At 63.0% G+C, this 23,768-nt stretch overlaps 2 protein-coding genes across 2 annotated transcripts; both read right to left on the bottom strand.

The window, feature by feature from the left end:
* Window positions 1-3,137: 3,137 nt before the first annotated feature.
* On the bottom strand, window positions 3,138-21,321 carry GNAT2 (G protein subunit alpha transducin 2). Its single transcript, XM_068164743.1, has 9 exons — window positions 21,045-21,321; window positions 19,689-19,731; window positions 19,249-19,390; window positions 18,304-18,461; window positions 16,240-16,368; window positions 14,789-14,918; window positions 9,424-9,577; window positions 5,848-6,053; window positions 3,138-4,622 (listed from the first exon to the last, which is right to left on the bottom strand). Exons 1-8 carry the CDS (start codon window positions 21,160-21,162, stop codon window positions 5,863-5,865), a joined length of 1,065 nt encoding a protein of 354 aa, XP_068020844.1. The 5' UTR covers window positions 21,163-21,321; the 3' UTR covers window positions 3,138-4,622; window positions 5,848-5,862.
* LOC137454626 (serine/arginine-rich splicing factor 4-like) lies at window positions 13,427-14,706 on the bottom strand. Its single transcript, XM_068164744.1, is given in 2 exon segments — window positions 13,427-13,891; window positions 13,893-14,706. Coding segments are annotated over 2 exon segments (699 nt in total). The 5' UTR covers window positions 14,209-14,706; the 3' UTR covers window positions 13,427-13,508.
* Window positions 21,322-23,768: the final 2,447 nt, after the last annotated feature.

Raw genomic sequence — 23,768 nt, 5'->3', positions numbered from 1 at the left:
ATCCTGCTTCCTGCTGCCCTTCAGCAGCTCCTGCAGCAGGGATGAAGTTGGTTGAGCTTCTTGGGTCTCTGGTCCCCATCCTGCTGCCCTTCAGCAGTTCCTGCAGCAGGGATGAAGTTGGTTTAGCTTCTTCAGCTTCTGGTCTCCCTCTTGCTGCTGATCTGAAGCAGCTCCTACAGCAGGGATGAAGTTGGTTGAGCTTTTTGGGTCTCTGGTCCCCATCCTGCTGCCCTTCAGCAGCTCCTGCAGCAGGGGATGAAGTTGGTTTAGCTTCTTGGGTTTCCTGATCCCCATCCTGCTGCTGCCCTTCAGCAGCTCCTGCAGCAGGGATGAAGTTGGTTTAGCTTCTTGGGTCTCTGGTCCCCATCCTGCTGATCTGAAGCAGTTCCTGCAGCAGGGATGAAGTTGGTTGAGTTTCTTGGGTTTCTGGTCCTCATCCTGCTGCTGCCCTTCAGCAGCTCCTGCAGCAGGGATGAAGCTCCTTTAGCTTCTTGGGCTTCTGGTCCCCATCCTGCTGCCCTTCAGCAGCTCCTGCAGCAGGGATGAAGTTGGTTTAGCTTCTTCAGCTTCTGGTCTCCCTCTTGCTGCTGATCTCAAGCAGCTCCTGAAGCAGGGATGAAGTTGGTTGAGCTTCTTCAGCTTCTGGTCCCCATCCTGCTGCCCTTCAGCAGCTCCTGCAGCAGGGATGAAGTTGGTTTAGCTTCTTGGGTCTCTGGTCCCCATCCTGCTGCCCTTCAGCAGCTCCTGCAGCAGGGATGAAGTTGGTTGAGTTTCTTGGGTCTCTGGTCCCCCATCCTGCTGCTGCCCTTCAGCAGCTCCTGCAGCAGGGATGAAGCTCCTTTAGCTTCTTGGTTTTCTGGTCCCCATCCTGCTGCCCTTCAGCAGCTCCTGCAGCAGGGATGAAGTTGGTTTAGCTTCTTGGGTCTCTGGTCCCCATCCTGCTGCTGCCCTTCAGCAGCTCCTGCAGCAGGGATGAAGCTGATTGAGCTTCTTGGGTTGTAAGGGCTGAAGCCTGCTGGATGCTTGACCTCAAATGGGAATGGGGGAGAAGGGAAGGGGGGGCTGGGGAGTGGGGGTGGGGAGCTTCAAACCAGCTTCATGCTGAGCACAGCCCCTGGCTTGTGGCAGCTGTGAGCTCCAAAGTGCTTGGGGGAAGTGCTGCTCCTCAGCCCCTCACCCACTTTGCTTGCTGGGGTTTGCTTCTCCCCTCTCCCCTGCCCCCCCTGGGTTTATTTTTGGGGCCAGTCTGCCATGGGTGCACCTCAGCCTGCCTTGACCCTGAGCCTTCTCTTGTCTGGACCCCCTCTTCCCCAAACTCCCCCCCTCCAAGCTGTCCTGAGCATGCCTTGACTCTGTATATGTGGTGCCAAACCCCTGCCCCCTCCCTCCTTTGCCACTGTGTTGCCCCCCAGTGATGTTCTGAGCTCCCCCCCCACCCCGGGCTCCTCCTGCCCCCCCCTGCCCCCAGTCTGTCAGCTGTACAGTCCCAGTCTGGTGTAGTTGTTGGCAGTATTAAACTGGTGAGTGAACCTCTCAGCCTGCTCTGCACTTCATTCTCAGCCTCCCCTGGGGGCTTGCCAGGGGGTGAGGAGTGGTGGGGAGGGAGTGAGGATGGAAGGTGAGGAAGGCTCTCAGTGCTTGGGCGTGGAAAGGGCTCCAGGAGGGAACAGAGCTTTGGGCACTGAACCCAAGCCTCAAGCCAGCCCTGCCCCAGGGCACCACCAGCCCTCAGCATCACAGCTGGGAGACCACTCCAGGGCTGGGGGCTCCACCACTGCCCTGGGCAGCCCCCAGAGGTTGTGGAGTCTCCTGGGGTGGAGAGCTTCCAACCCCCACCCCCCCTCCCCGGGCACTGTGCCCCTGGGCAAGGGTGCAGCAGAGGGAGCAGGAGGAGGGAATCAGGCTGCAGGAACCACCCCAAAGCCAGGAGGGGGTCAGAGCATCACTGAAGCAGGCTGGGAATGAACCAAGCCTCAACCCAACCCTGCCCCAGGGCACCACCACCCCAGGGCCCTCAGCACCACAGCTCCAGGGCTCTGAAACCCCTCCAGGGCTGGGGGCTCCACCACTGCCCCCGGGCAGCCTGGGCCAGGCCTGGGCAAGCCTCAAGGGGCAGAAATTGTTCCTCATGGCCAAGCTGAACCTCCCCTGGGGCAGCCTGAGGCCATTGCCTCCTGTCCTGTCACTTGCTCCTTGGGAGACCAACCCTGACCTGGCTGCAGCCTCCTCTCAGGGAGCTGCAGAGAGCAATGAGGTCTCCCTCAGCCTCCTCCAGGCTCAACCCCCCCCAGCTCCCTCAGCTGCTCCTCCCCAGACCCTTCCCCAGCTCTGTTGCCCTTCCCTGGCCCTGCTCCAGCCTCTCAATCTCCTTCCTGCAGTGAGGAGCCCAGAGCTGAGCCCAGCACTCAAGCTGTGGCCTCCCCAGTGCCCAGCCCAGGGGCACCAGCCCTGCCCTGCTCCTGCTGCCCACCCCACTGCTGCTCCAGCCCAGGCTGCTGCTGCCCTCCTTGCCCCCCTGGCCACCCCCTGGCTGCTCTCCAGCTGCTGGCACCCAGCACCCCCAGGGCCCTTCCTGCTGGGCACTTTGCAGCCCCTCTGCCCCCAGCCTGGAGCCTTCCTGTGCCCCAAGTGCAGCCCCCAGCCCTTGGCCTTGCTGATCCTCAGCCCCTTGGCCTCAGCCATGGATGCAGCCTGCCCAGGGCCCTCTGCAGAGCCTCCAGCAGCTCAGCACTGCCACCCAGCCTGGTGCCCCCTGGGCCCTCAGCTGCTCCTCCCCAGCCCTGCTCTCCAGCCCTTTCCCCTCCAGGCACTTTGCAGCCCCTCTGCCCCGAGCCTGGAACCTTCTTGGGGTTGCTGTGAGCCAAGCTCAGGACCCAGGCAGGGTGCTGGAGGTGTTCTGGCTGCGGGGGGCCTGCTGCCCCCTTTCCCTGGCTCCCCATCCCCAGCAGCTGCCAGGGCTGTGCCCACCTGGGCAGCAGGTTTGCTCTCAGCAGGAGCCTGAGGGGGGGAGGAAGGCAGAAGCTGTGGGGCAGCCTCTGCTGCAGGGCCTGGGAGGGGGGGAGCAGGGCTGGGGAGCAGCCAGGGGAGGGGAAGGATGGATGGGGTGGGAGGAAGGAGAGGCAGCAGCCAGCCCCAGGTCCTTGCCTGCTCCTTTATTTGGGTTCTCCTACGGGGGGGTGGGGAAGCTGCTGGTGGTCTCCAGGCTGGGCCGGGAGGGGACACAGAGCTCAGCTACAGCCCCAGGGGTTATTTACAGACAGTCAGGAGCACAACCAGCTCTGAGCAGCAGCAGGAGCCCTGCCCAGGCGCCAGCTCCTCCCTAGCCAGCCCCTGCCTGCTCCCTCAGGGTGATGCCACCCCCAGACCCTGACCCCCACCCCCAGCCCACAACCCCTCCGGTGCCTGCCGCAAGCCTCAGGCCGCCAAACCCTTCCCCTGCTCCTGCCCAGGGTCTGCTTGGCTCCCGTGGTGGGGAGGCACTGGGAGGGGGCTGCCTCCTCCCTGGAGGTGCTCAGGACCAAGCTGGATGAGGCCCCTGAGCAAGCTGTGCTGGTGGGAGATGTCCCTGCCCATGGCAGGGGGCTGGAGCTGGCTGAGCTTTGAGCTCCCTTCCAGCCCAATCCCTGCTGTGGTGCTGTGAAGATGCTGCCCTGAGACAGAGCTGCAGGAGGGGGCAACAAGCTGAGCTCTGCAGCTCTCCTGGGCTGGGATTAGGAAGCAATTCTTCCCCCTGAGGCTGGGGAGAGCCTGGCACAGGCTGCCCAGGGAGGCTGTGGCTGCTCCCTGCCTGGAGCAGCAGGCAGGGAAGCTCTGCTGGGTGGTTTGGGGGCAGCAGGGCAGGGCCCAGCCCAGCTCCATGCAGGGAGGCACAGGAAGGCTTCCTGCTGGGGGACTGGAGCCTGGGAACTGCTGGCAGTGAGGCTGGGGAGAGCCTGGCACAGGCTGCCCTGGGGGGCTGTGGATGCTCCTTGCCTGGAGGTGTTCAGGACCAGGCTGGATGAGGCCTTGAGCAGCCTGTGCTGGGGGCAGCTGTCCCTGGGCATGGCAGGGGGGAGGCTGGAGCTGGATGCTCCTCAAGGTCCCTTCCAACCCCAACCCATTGCAGGTTCCTCTGCCTCCCCCTCCCCTCTCCCAGCCCCTCCTGCTCCGATGGATTCCCCTCGGGGAGCAGCGCAGCAGAGCCTGGCCCCTGGCGCTGCCCACCCCAGGGCCGGGGGGGCTGCAGGGGGGGCTCAGCTCTTTGGGTACCCCTGGGGCTGGCTCGGGGCGGGGTGGGGGGGGGGGAAGGGGAGCTCAGGCTCTTCGGTGCCGCCCCGCAGGGCTCTCTCCTCTGCAGCACAGCCGAGACCGAGGAGGAAGCGGCCGGGGGAGGGCGGAGGGAGGCTCAGCCTCGGCCCCCTCCAGCTGCGGGCTCCGGAGGAGGGGTCCCGGGGGCTCCGGAGGAGGGGTCCCGGGCGGGCAGGCCGTAGAAAAAGTGAGGGCTGGGGTCCGGGGTCTGGGTGCCTTGGGGGTCTCCTGCTGGATCCTTGGGGGTCTCCTGCTGGATCCTTGGGGGTCTCCTGCTGGATCCATCTGGCTCTGCTCGGCAGAACGGCGACAGGACGCAGAGGTCCTTCCCTCTTCTGCCGGGGAGGAAGGGAGAGAAGGGGAGGTCAGAGGCTGCCCAGCGGCCCGGGCGTGGCTGCCAGGGCAAGGGGAGGGTGGGCACGGGGCACGGGGAGGGCAGGGAACCAGGGTATGGGGAGGGTAGGCACAGGGTTTGGGGAGGGTGGGCACAGGGCACGGGGAGGGCAGGGAACCAGGGTACAGGGAGGGTAGGCACAGGGTATGGGGAGGGTGGGCACAGGGCACGGGGAGGGCAGGCACAAGGTATGGGGAGGGTTGGCACAGGGCAGAGGGAAGATGGGCACAGGAAGGGTGGGCACAGGGTAGAGGGAAGGTGGGCACAGGGCACAGGGCACAGGAAGGGTGGGCACAGGGCACAGGAAGGGTGAGCACAGGGTAGAGGGAAGGTGGGCACAGGGCACAGGGACACAGCTTCTCCTCACACCATGCCCAGGGAGAGGGAACTGCAGTGCCCCAGGTCAGGGCTGATCATCCACGCCAAGCCTCAACCCAGCCCTGCCCCAGGGCACCATCACCCCAGGGCTCTCAGCACCACCCCAGGGCCCTCAGCACCACCCCAGGGCCCTCAGCACCACAGCCCCAGGGCTCTAAAACCCCTCCAGGGCTGGGGGCTCCACCACTGCCCCTGGGCAGCCTGGGCCAGGCCTGGGCAAGCTTCAAGGGGCAGAAATTGTTCCTCATGGGCAAGCTGAACCTCCCCTGGGGCAGCCTGAGGCCATTGCCTCCTGTCCTGTCACTTGCTCCTTGGCTGCAGCCTCCTCTCAGGGAGCTGCAGAGAGCAATGAGGTCTCCCTCAGCCTCCTCTGCTCCAGGCTCAACCCCCCCAGCTCCCTCAGCTGCTCCTCCCCAGCCCCTTCCCCAGTTCCTGGCCCCTCTCCAGCCCCTCAGTGTCCTCCTTGGAGGCAGTGCCTCTCCTTTCCTTCAGCAAGAGCAAACCAGCACCCAGCACTCTCTGGCCCTGCAGCCACAGCACCCACAGAGGGCTGAAGGCTCCACCACCCCCCTGGGCAGCCTGGGCCAGGCCTGGGCAACCTTCTGTGGGCAGAAATTGTTCCTCATGGCCAAGCTGAACCTCCCCTGGGGGCTCCCCGCGGGAGGCTTTGGGGGTCCCTGTGCAGGTCTGGAGCTGGCTTTGCCACATCCTCACCCCCACCCCTCCCAAGCCCAAGCCCCAAACCCAAGCCTGGGGTTGTGGCTCAGCAGGCAGCCCTCAGGTGGTACCTGGCAGGGAGGTGCTCAGAAGAGGCCACAGTCCTTGAGGTTCTCCTTGATGATGACGTCCGTGACGGCGTCGAAGACGAACTTGACGTTCTGGGTGTCTGTGGCACAGGTCATGTGGCTGTAGATCTCCTTCACGTCCTTCCTCATGTTCAGGTCCAGGAACTGGGTCTTGATGTAGTTCCCAGCGTCCTCAAAGGTGTTGGGGCCTGAAGGGAAGAGGCCAAACCGAGCTCGCTGCCGAGCTGCCTCCCCCCGGGGAGAGGAGCGGCAGGGCAGCAGGAGCAGGGAAGCAGAGAAGCAGAAGCAGGGAAGCAGAAGTAGAAGCAGGGAGTCAGAAACAGAGAAGCAGAAGCAGGGAAGCAGAAGCAGGGAATCAGAATCAGGAATCAGAATCAGGGAAGCAGGAGCAGGGAATCAGAAACAGGGAAGCAGAGAAGCAGAAGCAGGGAAGCAGAAGCAGGAATCAGAATCAGGAATCAGAAGCAGGAATCAGAAACAGGGAAGCAGAGAATCAGGGAAGCAGAGAATCAAAGAAGCAGGGAATTAAAGAAGCAGGGAATCAAAGAAGCAGGGAATCAGAATCAGGAGTCAGAAGCAGAGAATCAGAAACAGGGAATCAGAATCAGGGAATCAGAGAATCAGAAGCAGGGAATCAGAAACAGAAGCAGGGAATCAGAAACAGAAGCAGGGAATCAGAAGCAGGAATCAGAAACAGGGAAGCAGAAGCAGGGAGTCAGAAGCAGGGAAGCAGAATCTGTGAATCAGAATCAGGGAAGCAGAAGCAGGGAATCAGAAACAGGGAAGCAGAGAATCAGGGAAGCAGAGACTCAAAGAATCAGGGAATCAGAATCGGGAGTCAGAAGCAGAGAATCAGAAGCAGGAATCAGAAGCAGGGAATCAGAATCAGAATCAGGGAATCAGAAGCAGGAATCAGAAGCAGGGAAGCAGAAGCAGGGAATCAGAATCAGAATCAGGGAAGCAGAAGCAGGAATCAGAAGCAGGGAAGCAGAAGCAGGGAAGCAGAAACAGAATCAGAAGCAGGAATCAGAGATTCAGAATCAGGGAAGCAGAAGCAGGAATCAGAAGCAGGGAAGCAGAAGCAGGGAAGCAGAAACAGAATCAGAAGCAGGAATCAGAGATTCAGAATCAGAGAGGCAGGATCAGAAAATCAGAGAATTGGAATCAGAGAATGAGAATCAGAATCAGGGAAGCAAAGAATCAGAGGCAGGGAATCAGAAGCAGGGAAGCAGAGAAGCAGAAGCAGAGAAGCAGAAGCAGGATTAGGGAAGCAGAAACAGAGAAGCAGAGAATCAGAAGCAGGGAATCAGAATCAGAAGCTGGGAATCAGAAGCAGAAGCAGGGAATCAGAAGCAGAAGCAGGGAATCAGAATCAGGGAAGCAGAATCAGGGAAGCAGACAATCAGAAGCAGAGAAAGAGAAGCAGAGAATCAGAATCAGGGATTCAGAAGCAGAAAATCAGAAGCAAGAATCAGAAGCAGGAATCAGAGATTCAGAAGCAGAAGCAGAGAAGCAGAATCAGAAAATCAGATAACTGGAATCAGAGAATCAGAATCTGGGAATCAGAAGCAGGGAATCAAAGAAGCAGGGAATCGGAATCAGGAGTCAGAAGCAGAGAAGCAGAAAATCAGAGGCAGGAAATCAGAATCAGAAGCAGGGAATTAGAATCAGGAATCAGAAGTAGGAATCAGAAGCAGGGAATCAGGATCTCACAGAATGTTAGGGGCTGGAAGGGACCTCTGGAGTTGATGAAGTCCAACCCCCCTGCCAGAGCAGGAGCACCCAGGGCAGGGCACCCAGGGTCACATCCAGCTGGGTTCTGAACACCTCCAGAGAAGGAGACTCCCCAACCCTTCCTGGGCAGCCTGCTCCAGGGGATGCTTAGGGCTTGGGGGGGGTTGAAATCTTCCTCCAGAGGAGGAGGAAGAGGAGGAGGGGAAGGGTTGGGTGGCAACTACACCTCCCACCACCACCACAGAAGCCATTCTACTCCACTTCAACCCTTCCAAACACCTTCCTGAGCCCACATTTGCTCTCCTCCTCCTCCTCCTCTACTCCTGCCTGCAGCACCTGGGTTTGATCCCAGCACCACCCCAACCCAAGGTGCTGTGCCCATGGGGCTTGCTTGGGTGGGGTGGGGGTTTTTCTGGGAGGGGGTCTCAGGTGTCCAAGTGGAGGCCAGGGACAAATGGAGTCCCTCAGGGATCAGTCCTGGCACCAGTATTGGTTAACAGCTTCGATGGTGCCATGGACAAGTGGCACTGAGGCAGCCTCAGCACCAAGCTGTGTGGTGCTGCTGACAGCTGGTGGGAAGGGATCCATCCAGAGGGAGCTGGACAGGCTGGAGGGAAGGGATCCAGCCAGAGGGACCTGGAGAGGCTGGAGGGAAGGGTTCCATCCTGGACAGTCTGGAGGGGAGGGATCCATCCAGAGGGACCTGGGCAGGCTGCAGAGCTGGGCCCAGCACAACCTCAGGAGGTTCACCAAGGCCAAGGGCAAGGTCCTGCAGCTGGGGCAGGGCAATGCCAGGCACTGACACAGGCTGGGCAGGGACTGGCTGGAGAGCAGCCCTGGAGGAAAGGCCTTGGGGGTGCTGGGGGAGGAGAAGCTCAGCAGGAGCCAGCAGGGAGCACTGGCAGCCCAGAGAGCCAAGCAGAGCCTGGGCTGCAGCAAGAGAAGTGTGGCCAGCAGGGCCAGGGAGGGGATTCTGCCCCTCTGCTCCACTCTGCTGAGCCCACAGCTGCAGCTCTGGGGCCAGCTCTGGAGCCTCTGTGCCAGGAAGGCTCTGGAGGGGCTGGAAGGTGTCCAGAGAAGGGCCAGGAGGAGGAGCAGAGGGCTGGAGCTGCTCTGCTCTGCAGACAGCCTGAGAGAGTTGGGGTTGTGCAGGCTGGAGAGGAGAAGGCTCCCAGGAGACCTCCTTGTGGCCTTCCAGGAGCTGCAGGGGGCTGCAGGAAAGCTGGGGAGGGACTTTGGAGGGGGTCAGGGAGGGACAGGGCTGGGGAGGATGCTGTGGTGTGAGGTGTCCCTGCCCATGGCAGGGGCTTGGAGCTGGCTGAGCCTTGAGCTCCCTCCCAGCTCTGGCAGCTCTGTGACTCTCTGTGTGGGGATGCTTAGGGCAGAGGATCCCAGCACCACTCAGGGATGCTCAGGATGAGCTCATGCCTGGAACTGTGCAGGGATACTGGGGATGAGGGATCCCAAAGCCATGTGGGGGGCTGGGCAGGGATGCAGGGATGCAGGCTCCAGGAAAGCTGGGGAGGGACTTTGGAGGGTGCCAGGGAGGGATAGGACTGGGGGGGGATGGAGCAGAACTAGAAGTGGGGAGCTGGAGATTGGCTGTGAGGAAGAAGTTGTTGGGCAGGAGGGTGGTGAGAGCCTGGCCCAGGCTGCCCAGGGAGGTGGTGGAAGCCTCCTGCCTGGAGGTGTTTGCAGCCAGGCTGGAGGTGGCTGTGAGCAAGCTGCTGTGGTGTGAGGTGTCCCTGGGCATGGCAGGGGCTTGGAGCTGGCTGAGCCTTGAGCTGCCTCCCAGCCCTGCCAGCTCTGTGCCTCTGAACTCACCATCATACTCTGGGAAGCAAATGCTGAGGTGAACCTTCTTGATCTTCTCCTCAAAGAGGTCTTTCTTGTTGAGGAAGAGGATGATGGAGGTGGCTGCGAAGAACTTGTGGTTGCAGATGCTGTTGAAGAGGTGCAGGGACTCGTGCATGCGGTTCTGCAGGCCAAGGTGGGACCCCAGTCACCGGGCTGGACACCCCTCTGGCCCACTCCAGACCCCCCCAGACCCCTCCCTCACTCCCCCAGACAAGAGCTTGCCCTGGGCTGATGGAGATGCTGCTCCTGCCCTCAGCACTCGGTGTCCCTGCTCCTGTCCCCAAGGCCCTCCTGCCCATCCCACCACCCTCTGTGCTCCTGGGACCAATCCTGGTGGTGCTGAGGGTGGGATCCATGATGACTGAGGTGCTGCAGTCCCTTCTGTCCATCCAAACATCCTCTGTGCTCCTTTGTGAGCATCTGGGACCAACCCAGGTGGTGCTGAGGGTGGGATCCATGATGGCTGAGGTGCTCCACTCCCTCCTGCCCATCCAAACCCTCCCTGTGCTCCTGGGATCAATCCTGATGGTGGTGCTGAGGATGTGATCCATGATGGCTGAGGTGCTGCAGTCCCTCCTGCCCATCCAAACACTCCCTGTGCTGCTGGGATCAATCCAGGTGGTGCTGAGGGTGGGATCCATGATGACTGAGGTGCTGCAGTCCCTCCTGCCCATCCAAACAGCCTCTGTGCTCCTTTGTGAGCAGCTGGGACCTATCCAGGTGGTGCTGAGGGTAGGATCCATGATGACTGAGGTGCTCCACTCCCTCCTGCCCATCCAAACCCTCTCTGTGCTCCAGGGATCAATCCTGGTGGTGCTGAGGGTAGGATCCATGATGGCTGATGCCCATCCAAACATCCTCTGTGCTGCTGGGATCAATCCAGGTGGTGCTGAGTGTGCTCCACTCCCTTCTGCCCTTCCAAACCCTCTCTGTGCTCCTGGGACCAATCCAGGTGGTGCTGAGGGTGGGATCCATGATGGCTGAGGTGCTCCACTCCCTCCTGCCCATCCAAACATCCTCTGTGCTCCTTTGTGAGCAGCTGGGACCTATCCAGGTCGTGCTGAGGGTAGGATCCATGACGACTGAGGTGCTGCAGTCCCTCCTGCCCATCCAAACATCCTCTGTGCTCCTGGGACCAATCCAGGTGATGCTGAGGGTAGGATCCATGATGGCTGAGGTGCTGCAGTCCCTCCTGCCCATCCAAACATCCTCTGTGCTCCTTTGTGAGTAGCTGGGACCAATCCAGAGGGGTGCTGAGCATGTGATCCATGATGGCTGAGGTGCTCCACTCCCTTCTGCCCATCCAAACATCCTCTGTGCTCCTGGGATCAATCCAGGTGGTGCTGAGTGTGCTCCACTCCCTTCTGCCCTTCAAAACCCTCTCTGTGCTCCTGGGACCAGTCCTGGTGGTGCTGAGGGTGGGATCCATGATGACTGAGGTGCTCCACTCCCTCCTGCCCATCCAAACCCTCTCTGTGCTCCTGGGATCAATCCTGGTGGTGCTGAGCATGTCATCCATGATGACTGAGGTGCTGCAGTCCCTCCTGCCCATCCAAACCCTCTCTGTGCTCCTGGGACCTATCCAGGTGGTGCTGAGGGTAGGATCCATGACGACTGAGGTGCTGCTGTCCCTTCTGTCCATCCAAACCCTCCCTGTGCTCCTTGGATCAATCCAGAGGGGTGCTGAGGGTGGGATCCATGATGGCTGAGGGGCTCCACTCCCTTCTGCCCATCCAAACATCCTCTGTGCTCCTTTGTGAGCAGCTGGGACCAATCCAGGTGGTGCTGAGTGTGCTCCACTCCCTTCTGCCCTTCAAAACCCTCTCTGTGCTCCTGGGATCAATCCAGGTGGTGCTGAGCATGTGATCCATGATGACTGAGGGGCTCCACTCCCTCCTGCCCATCCAAACAGCCTCTGTGCTCCTTTGTGAGCAGCTGGGACCAATCCTGGTGGTGCTGAGTGTGCTCCACTCCATCCTGCCCATCCAAACATCCTCTGTGCTCCTGGGACCAATCCTGGTGGTGCTGAGCATGTGATCCATGATGGCTGAGGTGCTGCAGTCCCTCCTGCCCATCCAAACCCTCTCTGTGCTCCTGGGACAAATCCTGGTGGTGCTGAGCATGTCATCCATGATGGCTGAGGTGCTCCACTCCCTTCTGCCCATCCAAACATCCTCTGTGCTCCTGGGATCAATCCAGGTGGTGCTGAGGGTGGGATCCATGACGCCTGAGGTGCACCACTCCCTCCTGTCCATCCAAACATCCTCTGTGCTCCTTTGTGAGCAGCTGGGACCAATCCTGGTGGTGCTGAGGGTGGGATTCAGATGACTGAGGTGCTGCAGGTCCCTCTGCCCGTCCAAACATCCTCTGTGCTGCTGGTACCAATCCTGGTGGTGCTGAGGGTGCTCCACTCCCTCCTGCCCATCCAAACCCTCCCTGTGCTCCTGGGACCAATCCTGATGGTGGTGCTGAGGATGTGATCCATGATGGCTGAGGTGCTGCAGTACCTCCTGCCCATCCAAACATCCTCTGTGCTCCTTTGTGAGCAGCTGGGACCAATCCTGGTGGTGCTGAGGGTGGGATCCATGATGACTGAGGTGCTGCAGTCCCTCCTGCCCATCCAAACACTCCCTGTGCTGCTGGGATCAATCCAGGTGGTGCTGAGTGTGCTCCACTCCCTTCTGCCCATCCAAACATCCTCTGTGCTCCTGGGATCAATCCTGGTGGTGCTGAGGATGTGATCCATGATGCCTGAGGTGCTGCAGTCCCTTCTGCCCATCCAAACATCCTCTGTGCTCCTGGGATCAATCCTGGTGGTGCTGAGCATGTGATCCATGATGACTGAGGGGCTCCACTCCCTCCTGCCCATCCAAACAGCCTCTGTGCTCCTTTGTGAGCAGCTGGGACCAATCCTGGTGGTGCTGAGTGTGCTCCACTCCATCCTGCCCATCCAAACATCCTCTGTGCTCCTGGGACCAATCCTGGTGGTGCTGAGGGTGGGATCCATGATGACTGAGGTGCTCCACTCCCTCCTGCCCATCCAAACAGCCTCTGTGCTCCTTTGTGAGCAGCTGGGACCAATCCTGGTGGTGCTGAGGGTGGGATCCATGACGGCTGAGGTGCTGCAGTTCCCTCTGCCCATCCAAACATCCTCTGTGCTGCTGGGATCAATCCAGAGGGGTGCTGAGGGTAGGATCCATGATGGCTGAGGTGCTGCAGTCCCTCCTGCTCCTGCTGGACCCTGGCCTCTGCATGTTCCAAACCCTGCAGCTCTGGAGAGGAGCAGGCAAGAGGCAAAGCTGCAGCTCCAAGCCCTGCAGCTCTGGGCAGGAGCAGGCAGGAGGCAAAGCTGCAGCTCCAAACCCTGCAGCTCTGGGCAGGAGCAGGCAGGAGGCAAAGCTGCAGCTCCAAGCCCTGCAGCTCTGGGCAGGAGCAGGCAGGAGGCAAAGCTGCAGCTCCAAGCCCTGCAGCTCTGGGCAGGGGCAGGCAGGAGGCAAAGCTGCAGCTCCAAGCCCTGCAGCTCAGGAGAGGAGCAGGCAGGAGGCAAAGCTGCAGCTCCAAACCCTGCATCCACACAGCCACACAGTGCTGCCACACAGTGCCAGGCAGGGGAGAAGGCCTCCTGCTCCTGCTCTGCTCCTGCTCTGCTTCTGCTGAGCTTCTGCTCCTGCTCTGCTCCTCCTCTGCTCCTGGTTTGCTCCCCCTCTGCTCCTGCTCTGCTCCTCCTCTGCTCCTGGTTTGCTCCTGCTCTGCTCCTGCTCTGCTTCTGCTCTGCTCCTCCTCTGCTCCTGCTCCTGCTCTGCTCCTCCTCTGCTCTTGCTCCTGCTCCTGCTCTGCTCCTGCTCTGCTCCTACTCTGCTCCTACTCTGCTCCTGCTCCTGCTCTGCTCCTGCTCTGTTCCTGCTCTGCTCCTGCTCTGCTCCTGCTCAACTCCTGTTCTTCTCCTGCTTCTGCTCTGCTTCTGCTCTGCTCTGCTCTTGCTCTGCTTCTGCTCTGCTCTGCTCTTGCTCTGCTTCTGCTCTGCGCCTGGTTTGCTCCTGCTCTGCTCCTGCTCAACTCCTGTTCTGCTCCTGCTGCTGCTCTGCTTCTGCTCTGCTCCTGCTCCTGGTCTGCTCCTGCTCCCTGTTCCTGCTTTGCTCCTTCTCCTGCTCTTCCCCTGCTCTGCTCCTGCTCCCTGCCCTCTGCCCCTGCTCTGCTCCTGGTTTGCTCCTGCTCCTGCCCTGCTCCTGCTCCTTCTCTGCTCCTGGTTTGCTCCTGCTCCTGCCCTGCTCCTGCTCCTTCTCTGCTCCTGGTTTGCTCCTGCTCCTGTCCTGCTCCTGCTCCTTCTCTGCTCCTGGTTTGCTCCTGCTCCTGCCCTGCTCCTGCTCCTCCTTCTCTGCTCCTGGTTTGCTCCTGCTCCTGCCCTGCTCCTGCTCCTCCTTCCTCTCTGCTCCTGGTTTGCTCCTGCTCTGCTCCTCCTCCTTCTCTGCTCCTGCTCTGCTCCTCCTCCTTCTCTGCTCCTGCTTTGCTCCTGGTTTGCTCCTGCTCCTGCCCTGCTCCTGCTCCTGCCCTGCTCCTGCTCCTGCCCCTGCCCTGCTCCTGCTCCTCCTTCCTCTCTGCTCCTGGTTTGCTCCTGCCCTGCTCCTCCTCCTTCTCTTCCCCTGCTCTGCTCCTGCTCCCTGCCCTCTGCCCCTGCTCTGCTCCTGGTTTGCTCCTGCTCTGCTCCTCTTCAGCCCTTTGCTTCTTCCCAGAGGTGACCCACGTTGGGGCCATCACCTTCCTCCTCTGGGTGACATCTTCCTTCTCCAAGCCCAGTCAGTGTCTCTTCTCCTACTCCTCTCTTGGGAGGTTTTCCTGCTCCTGGGAAGGCTCCCAGGTGGGATGGTGGCTCCCAGGTGGGATGGTGGCTCCCAGGAGGAGGTTGGTGTTGGGAGCCCTTGGTGGCTGCTCAGGAGGACCAGGGGGGAGAGTTCCTCAAGGGCAGGATGACCTTGGTTGTGCTGCTTGTGCCCCAGAGTCAGCGCTGAGATGTTTGCTGGGATCAGCTGGACCCAGCTTGGATCTCCAGTAAGACCCTGGGGCAGGCTGTGGCTGTCCCCTCCCTGGAGGTGTCCAGGACCAGGCTGGATGAGGCCTTGAGCATCCTGGGCCGGTGGGAGGTGTCCCTGCCCTTGGCAGGGGGCTGGAGCTGGATGTCCTTGAAGACCCCTCCCGACCTAACCCATTCCACGATCCCCCACCCCCTTCCCAGAGCACCCGGAGCGGGGGGGGGGGGGGTTGGGCTCCTCCCTCTGCAGCCCCCCCAGCTCCTCTGCAGCTGTGGCTGGGCAGCCCTGGCAGGCCTGGCACGCACCACTTCGTCGTCCTCCACCAGCACCATGTCGTAGGCGCTCAGCGCCCCGCAGAAGATGATGCAGGTGACGCCCTCGAAGCAGTGGATCCACTTCTTGCGCTCCGACCTCTGCCCGCCCACGTCGAACATCCTGCCGAGGGGCAGGCGGGGGGAGGAGACGGGGATGGGGAGGGGACAAGGATGGGGAGGAGACAGGGATGGGGAGGGAAGGAGACAGAGATGGGGAGGGGGCAAGGATGGGGAGGGGAAGGGATAAGGATAAGAAGGGGAAGGGGACAAGGATGGGGAGGGGAAGGGGACAAGGATGAGGGGACAAGGATGGGGAGGGGAAGGGGACAAGGATGAGGGGACAAGGATGGGGAGGGGACAAGGATGGGGAGGGGGCAAGTGTGGGGAATGGGACAAGGATGAGGGGACAAGGATGGGGAGGGGACAAGGATGGAGAGTGGACAAGGGTAGGGGGGAAGGGACAAGGATGGGGAGGGGAAGGGATAACGATAGGGAGGGGAAGGGGACAGGGATGAGGGGACAAGGATGGGGAGAAGGCAAGGATGGGGAGGGGAAGGGAGAAGGATGGGGAGGAGCCAAGTGTGGGGAGTGGGACAAGGATGAGGGGACAAAGATGGGGAGGAGAGGGGACAAGGATGGGGAGGGGACAAGGATGGAGATTGGACAAGGGTAGGGAGGGGAAGGGAGAAGGATAGGGAGGGGATGGGATGAGGATGGGAAAGGGAAGGGGAAGGGAACAAGGATGGGGAGGGACCAAAGATGACAAGGGAAGGGGACAAAGATGGGGAAGGGACAAGGTTGGGGAGGGGAAGGGGACAAGGATGAGGGGACAAGGATGGGGAGGGGGCAAGGAAGAAGAGGGGACAAGGATGGGGAGGGGAAGGGATAAGGATGGGGAGGGAACAAAGATGAGGAGGGGAGGGAAAAGGATGGGGAAGGGACAAGGATGGGGAGGGGATGGGATGGGATGAGGATGGGAAGGGGAAGGGACAAGGATGGGGAGGGGATGGGATGGGATGAGGATGGGAAGGGGAAGGGAACAAGGATGGGGAGGGGAAAAAAGATGAGGAGGGGAGGGGACAAAGATGGGGAAGGGACAAGGTTGGGGAGGGGAAGGGGACAAGGGTGGGGAGGGGACAAGGATGGGGTGGGGGACAAGGATGGGGAGGGGAAGGTGACAAGAATGGGGAGGGGAGGGGACAGGGATGGCAAAGGGATGTGACACACCTGCTCCTGCCACCCCTAAGGTCCTGGTGCCAGCACCCTGGCAGGGATCAGTGCCCTGCTCCGGGTGGGGTTGGTGCTCCTTGCAGCATCAGGGTCAGCCCAGAACCTCCTCCCCACCGCTGGGGCTGGTGGGGAAGTGATGAGGGGGGCTGGGGGGTGGTGAGGGGTGTGGAGGGGGGTGAAGAGGTGATGGGGGGGGGCTGGGGATCCCCCACCTGAAATTCAGGTCCTTGACAGAGAACTTGGTCTCGATGATGCCTGTGGTCTTCACTCGGGAGCGCAGCACATCCTGCTCGTTGGGGAGGTAGCCAGGGGCTGTGATCCTGTCCAGCTGGTTCAGGTAACTGGGAGGGGACAGGAGGGGAGGGGGGCACTGCTGAGGGGCTGCCCACGGCCTGTGTCCCCCTCCCCCCCCCCCCCCAAATGGCTTTTTGGGGCCGGTTTGAAGGCTGAATGAATGCAGGGCAGCAGCGCCCAGGGGGGGGGCTGTAGGGACACTGGGGTGGGGGCACAAGAGGGGGCTGCAGCCCGGTGGAACCAGTAGGATGGAAGGAGATGCTGGTGGGAGGGAGGATGGCACCAGAAGGGTGGAGGATGGCACTGGTGGGGTGGAGGATGGCACTGGTGGGATAGAGGGTGGTGCCAGAAGGGTGAAGGATGGCACTGGTGGGATGGAGGATGGCACTGGTGGGAGGGAGGATGGCACCGGTGGGATGGAGGATGGCACTGGTGGGAGGGAGGATGGCACTGGTGGGAGGGAGGATGGCACTGGTGGGATGGAGGATGGTGCCAGAAGGGTGGAGGATGGCACTGGTGGGGTGGAGGATGGCACCAGAAGGATGGAGGATGGCACTGGTGGGAGGGAGAATGGCACCAGAAGGATGGAGGATGGCACTGCTGGGATGAAGGATGGCACTGGTGGGATGGAGGGAGGATGGCACTGGTGGGATGGAGGATGGTGCCAGAAGGGTGAAGGGTGGCACTGGTGGGATGGAGGATGGCACTGGTAGGAGGGAGGATGGCACTGGTGGGGTGGAGGATGGCACCAGAAGGATGGAGGATGGCACTGGTGGGATGGAGCAGGATGGCCATTGCTGGAATGGGGACAGCACCAGCTGGGGCTGGAAGATGGCACTGGTTGGATGGAGGATGGAACCAGGAGGGCAAAGAATGGAACCAAAAGGGCACAGGATGGAACCAGGAGGGCAGAGGATGGCACTGGAGGGACAGATGACTCCAGTGGGCTGGAAGATGGCACTGGTGGGCTGGAGGGCAGCAGCCTTGGGGTATTCTCAGGGGGGCTCCCAGAAAGCTGGGGAGGGACTTTGGAGGGTGTGAGGGAGGTACAGGACTGGGGGGGATGGAGCAGAACTAGAAGTGGGGAGCTGGAGATTGGCTGTGAGGAAGAAGTTGTTGGCCAGGAGGGTGGTGAGAGCCTGGCCCAGGCTGCCCAGGGAGGTGGTGGCAGCCTCCTGGCTGGAGGTGTTTGCAGCCAGGCTGGAGGTGGCTGTGAGCAAGCTGCTGTGGTGTGAGGTGTCCCTGCCCATGGCAGGGGCTTGGAGCTGGCTGAGCCTTGAGCTCCCTCCCAGCCCTGCCAGCTCTGTGATTCTGTGACCTCCAAGCTCTCTCCCAAGCTCAGCAGCTCTGTGATCCCAGGGCACACATCCAGGGCTATTCCCTGAGCTGTTTAAGAGGGGAGAGTTGAAACCCAAGGAGGGGCACCAGGATGGGATGGTTGGGGACTGCAAAGCTGCTGAGGGGCCTGGAGCAGCTCTGGCAGCAGCCCTGGGGCTGAGAGCCTGGAGCAGAGCAGCCCCAGAGGGCAGCTGAGCAATGCTCAGCAAGAGCTAAAGGAGCTGTGGGGGGCAAGAGGCTGGGGCCAGGCTCTGCTGAGTGGTGCCCAGGGCCAGGCCAAGGGGCAAGGGGCACAAAGTGTCAGGCAGGAGGTTGGAGCTGAGCAGGAGGAGAAAGTTGTTTGGGGTGAGGCTGCTGGAGCCTGGAGCAGGCTGCCCAGAGAGGTTGTGGAGTCTGCTGGGGGGGAGAGCTTCCAACCCCCCCTGGGCACTGTGCCCCTGGGTGTCCCTGCCCGGGGCAGGGGAGGGGTTGGAGCCGGCTGAGCCTTGAGGTCCCTCCCAGCCCTGACAGTTCGATGAGTCCCGAAGGATCAGGAAGGGAATCAATCACTGGGGCCGGGTGGGAGGTGGCAGCGATCCCCCGGGGGGGGCTGTGCCTGTGCCCCCCGGCCCGTGCCCGGCCGGGTGCCCGCCCTGCACACTCACTAGGCGGCGGAGTCGTTGAGCTGGTACTCTGCCGCCCGGTCGAAGCAAGCCTGGACCCCTGCGTCCTTCCACAGCTTCTGGATGCAGTCCACCAGCTCCGGGGGCATGGTGCCCTCCTCGATGGAGTCGGCCAGGTTGAAGAGCTGCCGCCCATCGTCCTGCCACAGCCAGCCCTTGGCACCAGCCCCTGGCGCCCGGAGACGCACAGCACCCCCAGCCCCCACCCCCAACCCCCACCCCGCGCCCCCCGGGGCTGGGCAGCACCGGGGCCGCCGCAGAGCTCAGCCCGGAGGACTTCCCAGCCCCAGGGCAGGGTGGGGTTGGGGGAGGTGGGGGAGGGGATGGGGACAAGTCGGGGAGAGGGGAATGGGGATAAATGGGGGGGATGGGGATAAGTGCGGGGGGAATGGGGATAAGTGTGGGGGGGAATGGGGATAAGTGGGGGGGGATAGGGATAAGTGGGGGGGATGTGGATAAGTGGGGGGGGATGGGGATAAGTGGGGGGGGGATGGGGATAAGTGGGGGGGATGGGGACAATTAGGGATGGGGATAACTGGGGGGGGGATGGGGACAGCTGAGGGGGATGGGGGTAAGTGGGGGGGATGGGGACAAGTTGAGGGGGGTGTGGGCAAGCGGGAATGGGGATAACTTGGGGGGGGATGGGGACAACTGGGGGGCATGGGGATTATTTGGGGGGATGGGGATAACATGGGGGGGATGAGGATAACATGGGGAGGATGAGGATAACATGGGGAGGATAGGGACAGCTGGGGAGGGGGATGGGGATCACTGGGAGGGGAATGGGGATAAGTGGGAGGGATGGGGACAAGTTTGGGGGGGTGGGGACCCCTGGGGATGGGGATAACATGGGGGGGGAATGGGGACAACTTGGGGGGGGGATGGAGACAACTTAGGGGGTGGGTGGGCACAACCAGCCCCACTGACCGCCCGGGAAGCCTCTGCATAGTCGATGCCCAGCGTGGACATGGCTCGGATGATGGCCAGGATGGACTGCAGGATGTTGCCATAGATGATGGCCTTGAACTCCATGCACTCCTCGGGCGTGTACCCGTCCTGGTGGATGATCCTGGGGCGGGGGGAGGGGGGCACAGTGTCCTCGACCCTCAGCTCTGGCACCCCGAGGTTCCCCCCCCTCCCCTCCCCCTGCCCCGCAGGCCCCTCCCAGCACCAGCCCAGCCTGGGCATCAGCAGAGCGCCAGCAGCGGCGTGGATGTGGGCAGGGCCGGGCAGGGCAGGGCCGGGCAGGGCAGGGCCGGGCAGGGGGTGACCGAGGTCCTGCCACCTCCTGGCCGAGGGGGGCTGGGGTCTCGTCCTGGTGGCCCTCCCCCAGCCCTCCGAGCTGGGCTGCCTCAGGCCATACTCACTTCATCTGCTTCACGATGGTGCTCTTGCCTGACTCTCCAGCCCCTGCAAAAGGGTGGCAGGACATCTTAGTGCTGCCCACACCCCTGATGCCCCACCGGGGGGCACCTCCTGGAGCCCCTTCTTGCTCTGCCACCCCTCCCCCCTCACCCCCCCGCCTCGTGGCCTAACACCCAGCCCATCCTCTTCCTCCTCTCATCACCCCCATGTCCATCCTCCCCTTGCACTCAGAGCTGGACCACACCTCAGGGACCTCCAGGGGTGGTGGAGATCCTCTGGGCTGGGGTCTCATGGGGGGGCTGGGGTCTCATGGGGGTTCTGGGGGGTCTTGGGGGGGGTCTCCTGCTCCCACCCACCGCGGGCACCACAAGTGGTGGCTTGGGTGCCCTAAGCAGCTTAGGGCAGCACAGGAAGCCGCTTAGAATTAGGCTGCTAATCGCCTTGACCCCGGCCCCCCCACCTGGATAAGCCTCTGCCAGCGGCCCCTGCCCCTCAGGGCCCTCGGGTGGCTCCCCGGGGGGTCACCCCCACCGCTCGAGTGGGGTTCAGAGGAACCCCCAAGGCGTTCCCCTGCCCCGGCCCCGCGCCCAGCAGTAGGGTTCTGGGGGGTGCTGCTCACTCCCCAGGGTCTTTGCTGACCCCTCTGAGATGTGCTGCAGCCTGGCCCTGGTGTGATGTGGTGCCCAGGTAGGACATGGTGCCCTGGTGTGATGTGGTGCCCAGGTGGGACGTGGTGCCCTGGTGGTGCCTTCCCCATCCCTGTGCTGTCTCTTTTGGCCCTGCCATTTGTCTTGGTGCCATCGAGAGCTGGTGCCACCCTTGGGCACAACCCCTGGGACATCCAGCTGGGGGGACAACCTCAAGGGGAACTCATCAGCTGAGGAGGGCAGCGGGGAAGGGACTCTCCTTGGCCTGAAGGAGAGCAGAGCACCTGGAGACAACAGGGTTGAGGGTTCCCTGTCCCTATCCCCATCCCCATCCCTCTCCCTGTCCCCACCCCTCTCCCTGGCCCTATCCCTGTCGCCATCCATGTCCCCATCTCTGTCCCTATCCCTGTCCCTGTCCCTGTCCCTATCCCTGTCCCTATCCCTGTCCCCATCCCTGTCCCTATCTCTATTCCTGTCCCTATCTCTATCCCTGTCCCTATCCCCATCCTATCCTCATCCCTATCCCTATCCCCCATCCCTGTCCCCATCCCTATCTCCATCCTTGTCCCCTCTTCATGGTTGCTCTTCCTCCCTGCCCACCCCCCAGTATCAAGAGGGTCTGGGGGAGGTCGGGTGGGGGTGGTGTGTGGGGGGGGGGGTGGGCACACATCTCCTGCACCCTCCCAGGGCCACCTCCCTCTCCTCCCTTACCGAGCAGGAGCAGCTTGACCGTCTTGGCCTCCTTATCGGCGTCCTCTTGGAGCTTCTTCTCCAGCTCCTTGGACCTCTTGGCCATCTCCTTGTCCTCGGCGCTGGCCCCGCTCCCCATGGCCTCCTCCTCCTCCTCTAACTCCTCGAGCAGGTCTAGGTCCCCGATCTCTTCCAGCTCTCCGGGGGGCTCGGCGCACGCACCCCTGGGGGGCGGGCGGTGGATGAGGAGGGGGAGAAAGAAGCGAAGCCCTCGGGCGAAGGCTCGGAGCCGGGGCGGGCGCCGCCGAGCCGAAGGTGGCGACCGTCGGGGGAAGGAAGGAGGGAGGGAGGGAGGGGGTGGCCAGCGGCAGGGTTAGAGCTCGGTTGGGTCCTCCCGGGGCCGGCTGCCCCCCGCTCTCTCCCTTAATTCCCCCATGGATAACCTGATTTTTTCCCGGCCCCCGGGATTTGGGGACTTTTTATCTCGCCATGTGACCCAGGAAATCCAATTAGCCCAAGATGGCAAAGATTAGGGATCGGGGGTGGGGGGGGGGGGGGGGGGAGGGCGATAAGGAGGGGGAAAGATGGGGGGGGGGGGGAGGGCAGTAGGGGTACAAAAATAAGACGAGCATCTCGGCGAGGTGGGCACCAGGGGGTTTATCTAAGCCTGGCAGCTCCTGCCCGGGGGGATGCCCCCCCTGAGTGTGCCCCCCCCCCCCACGCCCAGCCCCCAAGATGTCTCACCGGGGTTACATGGGTCTGGGGGTGTCCCCCCCCGTGAGGCCGTGGGGGTTGGTTGTGTGTCCCCCCCGTGGGTTGTGCTGGCATTGGGGATGGGCTGCAGGGCTGGGGAGGGGTTCGGTGCCCTGCTTGTGTGTCCCGTCCCGTGTCCCCCCCCCCCCCCGCCCCCCCCCGCCCCCACCCCTGGGTGCTGTTGGGGTGGGTGGGGGTGGCACTGGGGGATTCCTGCCGCGGGTGGAATGGGAGCTGATTACCCCGGGGGGGGGGGGTGTTGGGGGTGGGTAAGGACCCCCCCCATAATCCTGCCCCGTGGGTGCCACCCCCTCGCCCTCCTGCTGCCTCAAGCTCTTTAATGGGATCCTGTGCTCAGCCTTCCCCTCCTCCTCCTCCTCCTCCTCCTCCTCCTGGGCTCAGCGCCCTCCTCCCCCAGCCCAGCAGGACCACAGAGACCCCTCCCACACCCCGGGGGAGGGGGGCAGAGAGGGGCAGGTGGGTTGCCCCCCCACCCCATCCTGCCGCAGCTGCTTCTGGGTGCAGGGGTGGCACCTTACCCAAGTTGGGGGTGCGGGGGGGGGGGGGTCCCCCAAAAGTGCCTGCAAGTGTCCCCCCCCCGAATCCGAGGGCTTTAAGGTCCCCTAAAGCAGCCCCCGGGGGGCCCCGGGGGCTTTTTTCTGTCCCTTTACGGTGTCCCCCGCCCCCGGCACCATCCCTGCCAGCCGCGGTGGCATGGGCACAGCCTGTCCCCCGCCGACACAAAGCCCCTTCTGAGCCTCTAATGAACTTGGCGCTAATGAAGGCCCGCCCCGCGACACCGTGCCCGGGACACAGCTCCCAACCCACGGCCAGCCTGGGGGTCCCCACTCGTCCCCAGCTCCCCGATGGCACAGGGGCCCCCCTCAGCCTCACCCCTCCCTCCCGAGCCAGCCTGGCACCGGAGCGGCCCCGAGGGGTGGCGTCACCCCTCCGTGGGACAGCAGGATGGGGCCGGGGGACGCGAGCAGGGGGGGGTGCCAGGCCCTGGTGGGGTGGCATTCCCTCCGCTCCGCCGGCGGCTAAAAATACCCCCCCGGCTCCGGTGCCGGATTAGCGGACTCGGACGGGTGCTCGGCAGGGGACAACAGCCTGGCACCCAGCGGGACCCCGGCACCCAGCGGGACCCGGCACCCACTCGGGTTCCTGGCACCCAGCGGGACCTGGCACCCAGCGGGACCCGGCAACCCACTCGGGTTCCTGGCAACCCAGCGGGACCCGGCACCCACTCGGGTTCCTGGCAACCCAGCGGGACCCCGGCACCCAGCGGGACCCGGCAGCCAGCGGGACCTGGCACCCACCGGGACCCGGCACCCACTCGGGTTCTGGCACCCAGCGGGACCCGGCACCCACTCGGGTTCCTGGCACCCAGCGGGACCCGGCATCCACTGGGACCCGGCACCCACTGGGACCTGGCACTCGGGATCCCGGCACCCACTCGGGATCCCGGCACCCAACGGGACCCGGCACCCACTGGAGCGCGGCACCCACCAGGACTTGGCACCCACCGAAAACCTGCCATCCACTGGCACCTAGCATCCACCAAAACCTGGGCACCGACCAGGACTGGGCACCCACCGCAAGCCAGCACCCACCGAAAGCCTGGCACCCACCTAAACCTGACACCGACTGGCACCTAGCACCCACCGGGACCCGGCACCCACCGGACCCTGACACCCACCCAAACACCTCCCTGGCACCCACCCGAGCCTGGCACCCTCACAACCCTCCCTGGCACCCGAGGCCACCGGTTGCCACTGGCACAGGTAGGGACCTGCAGGGCTCGGGGGGGACACAAGGGGCCTGATGTGCGCCCCCCGCCCCGAGCTGCTTCCTGGGCGGGAGGCCGGGGGGGGGGGGGGGGGGGGTCCCGAATGCCAGTGGTGCCCCCACCTTGGGTTGGGGGTGCTGGGGGGGGGGGGTGTCCCCGCATGCCGGTGGTGCCCCCAGCTTGCTTTGGGGGTGCTAGGGGGG

The sequence above is a fragment of the Melanerpes formicivorus genome, unplaced genomic scaffold, assembly GCF_026170545.1.
Source record: "Melanerpes formicivorus ecotype bairdi unplaced genomic scaffold, bMelFor1.0.p_v2 SCAF_82, whole genome shotgun sequence".
NCBI lineage: Eukaryota > Metazoa > Chordata > Aves > Piciformes > Picidae > Melanerpes > Melanerpes formicivorus.
This window is presented reverse-complemented; position numbering and strand designations above follow the sequence as displayed.

Coding starts and splice junctions, on each gene's coding strand:
- GNAT2 (XM_068164743.1), bottom strand. CDS start 21,162: ATGGGGAGCGGGGCCAGCGCCGAGGACAAGGAGATGGCCAAGAGGTCC. Junction 19,391..19,688: donor ACCATCGTGAAGCAGATGAA/GTGAGTATGGCC, acceptor CCCCCGCCCCAG/GATCATCCACCAGGACGGGT. Junction 9,578..14,788: donor TGGTGGAGGACGACGAAGTG/GTGCGTGCCAGG, acceptor CTTGGCCTGCAG/AACCGCATGCACGAGTCCCT.